The sequence below is a fragment of the Antrostomus carolinensis genome, unplaced genomic scaffold (genome assembly GCF_000700745.2).
Source record: "Antrostomus carolinensis isolate BGI_N321 unplaced genomic scaffold, ASM70074v2 scaffold54706, whole genome shotgun sequence".
NCBI lineage: Eukaryota > Metazoa > Chordata > Aves > Caprimulgiformes > Caprimulgidae > Antrostomus > Antrostomus carolinensis.
This window is the reverse complement of record NW_010320854.1, coordinates 1-4080: the sequence shown is the minus strand read 5'-3', so window position 1 is coordinate 4080 and position 4080 is coordinate 1. Positions and strand designations below refer to the sequence as shown.

Below are 4080 nucleotides of genomic sequence, written 5' to 3'. Positions count from 1 at the left end.
AGCACTTCAAGCAGTATATGAAAATAACTGAAAAATCTTCTACCTGAAAGCAACAATAGAAGTAACTTATTTTGAGCTGCTACAGCCAATCGTTGTTACACCACTACAATGAATCCCATTGAAGGGGACTGACAAAAAGAAGGGAGTGACAATTTTTTTATTTGAGACCTGTGGGCATTTTGAGGAGGCCAAAACAAGACCTGCACTACTGCTAACAGCAGCCTGTGACAGTGCACCACACCCTGGCAGCTCTCTGCTCTCACTGAGGCTTCCCAGAGAGAACCCTGCAGGAAGCCCTGATTGCATGTTTGAAGGCCAGGACAAAGATGTGGAAACAATGATTGAGTAGATTTTTGAAGCATCTCTTCTTGTCATCTTGGCAAACAGAATATTTGCACAAGGACAAGCTACTGATTAGTTGGAAAACACCAAACTATGGCAATAGGAAAAATAGACTAATTAACCTAGATCACTGAAAATCCCAAGAAGATCTCACTCCTGTTGTCTTGAACTAAAATAGATCATGTACTTCCTGTTTTATAAAATACTTTCCGTAAGGGTTGTTTACTGAAAGACAGTGTTGGTGAGAGGACAAGGCTGTTTTAACAAATACACTTGTAAAGCAGCTGCAGCTCAAATATAGCTATGTGACATGAATATGCAACGAGACAAACTCTGTAAAATTCACTGCTGTGGGTCAGCCATAGTTCTGACAAGCCATTGATCTCACACTTCACCAGGTGAGCTGCAGTACAAGGTGAAATGGGATGCTTCTCAAGGATTTCTGCAGTTCCTGCTCCCAGTCCTTCTCTCCTTTAAACTGTCTTATGAAAAAAAGCAGCGTGTGTCAGTACAGATACACGCTTCTGTTTGCCATTTGCCATTTCTTTGACTATTTGGGTCAGTTAAAAGTTTTTGTAAACATCTCATGTTGGAGTTAATTCATATGAAATGCACTACAAATTTATCACTGTTTTCCTTACTAAAAATTAAACAAGTCGATTAAGAGTTCCATGAAACCATAATTAACTTTCCCTTTGGGAACAAAAAGGATACGTTTTTAAAATGTTTTTATTCCTTTAGTACTGCATGTTACAAAAAAAATGTCTTCCACAGCAAAACACACTAAGAACAGGGATGAGTGCAAACCAAACAAACCATAAAGTAAATTATCTATGAAACTACTTATTTCAATGCAACAGGGAACAGTAACACAAGTTTCAAAACAGTTTTTCCTCCTCTGGAGAATGCAGAACTTCTTTTTTCCTCTATTGGAGCTCCCAACATAGGTCAAAGTATTGCACTACACTGAGATTTCAATTCTTTTCCTGATAGAGAGACCTAAACATTGTCCCCAACAACATGTTTATTGTTGGAATAGAAGAAAATCCTAGTCCTGAGAAAGACTGCAACCTACTCTGTCTTGCCAAGGTAATAGCTTTAAAATGTGCTCTCTTCAGATGCTGGACAGAAAGATAAGGAGAACTTGGAACATAAAAATGTGGATTCCACACCAGGACTGCTTCTCAGATCTCTATTTCAATCAGTTTGTACTGACTTCCAAAAGCACAGCTTCTCCAGGAACACAGCTAGCATGAGCACTTTACTCAGATGCTTCAACAGAACTCCACAAATCTTACGTTCTGTCAGGCTTTCTTCTCTTAGCACTTCTACAGAAGGGGATTCTGAAGTGATGACCAATACCCTTATATTAAACAATACCTTCCTGTACTTCTGATGCCAAATGAAACCAAAGTGCAGCTAAAGCTACCCAAATTCCTGGATGTGCAGCCATCTCTGGCAACACAGTTCATCTGCTGGCAGCAATCGTTTTTTTTCTGGTTAAGTCATAAATTGTGCATTATTTTCTCTGAAGTGTTTATAGGCTGGCAAATTCTCATTGTGAGGACCTGTTCACAGGCGAGTAGAGCTTACAAAGTAAAAATCCTCCTTTTTCTTCCCTGTTCAGTATTTCTTTTAATGTTATGAGATAATTGACATTTCTTCCCTCTCTCTGCTCTCATTTATTGAGGTGATAATGCTTCTGAAGTATTTCATAAATTCCATCCGAACATCTTCAGGATCTTCTTCTAAGTTGGAATGGATTAGTTTTAGCTTGTTCAGTGGGTAAGCTTTGGAGATAAATAAATAATAAATTAGGTATATTCCTTTTATAAAAGAAATGTTCACAATCAAGGTCATGGGCCGGCTCATGCTGAAGTCAGTTGTAATTCAGTAGTATCCAACGTCTGATACTCCAAATAACATATAACACGTGAAGAAGAAATGCATCGCGGCTTGTTAGTGTTACCAAGAAGTACAACTTTTTGCTGGATTAAATTCTTCAAACATTATTATTAAAGCTTGAAGTGCTGCTTTTGGTCTCACATTCAGTTAGGCAGAATCAAACAATTCAGTGCTGACTTGCTATTTTACCATTGAAGCGTTATGACATTCTTTGATTGCTTCAGAATTATGGAACAATATTGTTATGTTAAACATGTACTACAATATTAATAATGATAATAAATATGTATTTGTTTGAACACTGGAACAGGTTGCCCAGAGGGAGTGTGTGTTCTCATCTGTATAAACAGCCATAAATACTTTTCGATTATATAAGGCACCTATTACTAATTTTAAAAGGAAGATTATTAGGCTTTTATTTCAAAGGGCTCGTCTTCTTTTGATTGATAAAATACAGGCTTAAATGGCCTCAAAAGTGTCAGTTAACAAAAGATAAAGTTCAATGTAAGAAACAAACTGCTAGTGATGATGACATATGGTTACAGACATCAGGAGTTTGAATTCCTGGCTCAGTTGCATACTCACTGCGTGACCTTAGAGAAGTCACTCAAACTTTTTTTGCCTTTACTTTCCCTTTTGGGAAACAGGAATATTGCTCACCTTCTAGATGGCCTTTGAAATTAATTATTTTGGTTTTTGCAAAGCACTCTGGTATTCTTTGGCAGATTTGAATGAAAAATGCAAGCCATAAGGGATGAACAATTTTAAAGATAAATAGATCAATAAAAAACTAAGTTACAGATCAAGTTTTCCATCTTCTTACCCAAGGACAGATTCTCTGTGTCCCCCGCACTGCCTGGCTTGTGATGTGCAATTAGAAGACACTGACTGTCAAGCAGTGGCTGCTGCTGCACGAAACAGGAGTGCCACATTTCAATTTCTTTCAGGTGACTGGGCAGCTCAGGATTGAAGATTATGATTACACCATGAGAGTCCTTCATCAGAGCTGGCCAGCATGTTTCAAACCTTAAAAAACACGTGCATGGAAAATGGTAAGATTGATAGCTGGAAAACAGAAACATGCACTCAAATTTCCTTGAGTTTTCTTCTTCCCTCCTCAAGAACATATTTCAGTACTTTTTCTTTATTACAACATTAGTAATCTTGTCAGTGATCTCTCATATTCCAAATATTTTGACTTACCTATTATGTTAGTTGCTCCTATGATTTGCTGACAATGTAGTATTTAGTCACATGCTTATTTAAACTTTTTCCCTAAAACCAGATCTGTCCAGTTCTCAGTTGTATCTGTTGGAAATTAAGGTCTCAATCATACATATACATTGTTTGAAGTCTTCTCACATAATAACTTCAAGGAGATAAAGGCAGTTACAGGGCCTGTGTCTTCTGTACCTGTACCTTCATTCTAGGTGCTATGGATGTGACTGTTAGAATCAGTCCTTATCCAAAACTAAGTCCAGTGTCAGCTGGGATCATGGCAGAGAATACCTAGGATCAGATGCTTTATAGTGCAAAGCTATAAAAATATAATGGAGTAAAGAGGCAGGAATATTCCTTATCTCAAAAAGATAATTGGTTTTAGGCCTTAAGTATGAATATTGTATGTAAACAGAACTATTATGAATTAAGTAACCTGGGGGAAGTAACAATGATGCTGGCTTACTTTTGGTCACCGCTGCAATCCCACAACTCAAATCGACACCCAGCTCCCTTGCTATTATTGCTCAAGTTTGGATTCTCATACTCCAGGATCCTGTGAAAATGAGCAGATATACAATATCATACCATTCTACACCCCTCCACAACCAGTGG

At 37.7% G+C, this 4080-nt stretch overlaps 1 protein-coding gene across 1 annotated transcript; it reads right to left on the bottom strand.

Annotated features, from left to right (window-relative positions):
- Positions 1-1781: 1781 nt before the first annotated feature.
- Positions 1782-4018, bottom strand: IFT22 (intraflagellar transport 22). The gene is made up of 3 exons (XM_010169695.1): positions 3932-4018; positions 3071-3273; positions 1782-2132 (listed from the first exon to the last, which is right to left on the bottom strand). Exons 2-3 carry the CDS (start codon positions 3246-3248, stop codon positions 1984-1986), a joined length of 327 nt encoding a protein of 108 aa, XP_010167997.1. The 5' UTR covers positions 3249-3273; positions 3932-4018; the 3' UTR covers positions 1782-1983.
- Between the last annotated feature and the right edge of the window lie 62 nt (positions 4019-4080).

What these genes read in the sequence shown, in the direction of transcription:
- IFT22 (XM_010169695.1), bottom strand. Translation starts at nt 3,248, where the DNA reads ATGAAGGACTCTCATGGTGTAATCATAATCTTCAATCCTGAGCTGCCC. An exon ending in CACAGAGAATCTGTCCTTGG is followed by an intron (nt 2,133 to 3,070) that starts GTAAGAAGATGG and finishes TTATCTCCAAAG; the next exon opens with CTTACCCACTGAACAAGCTA.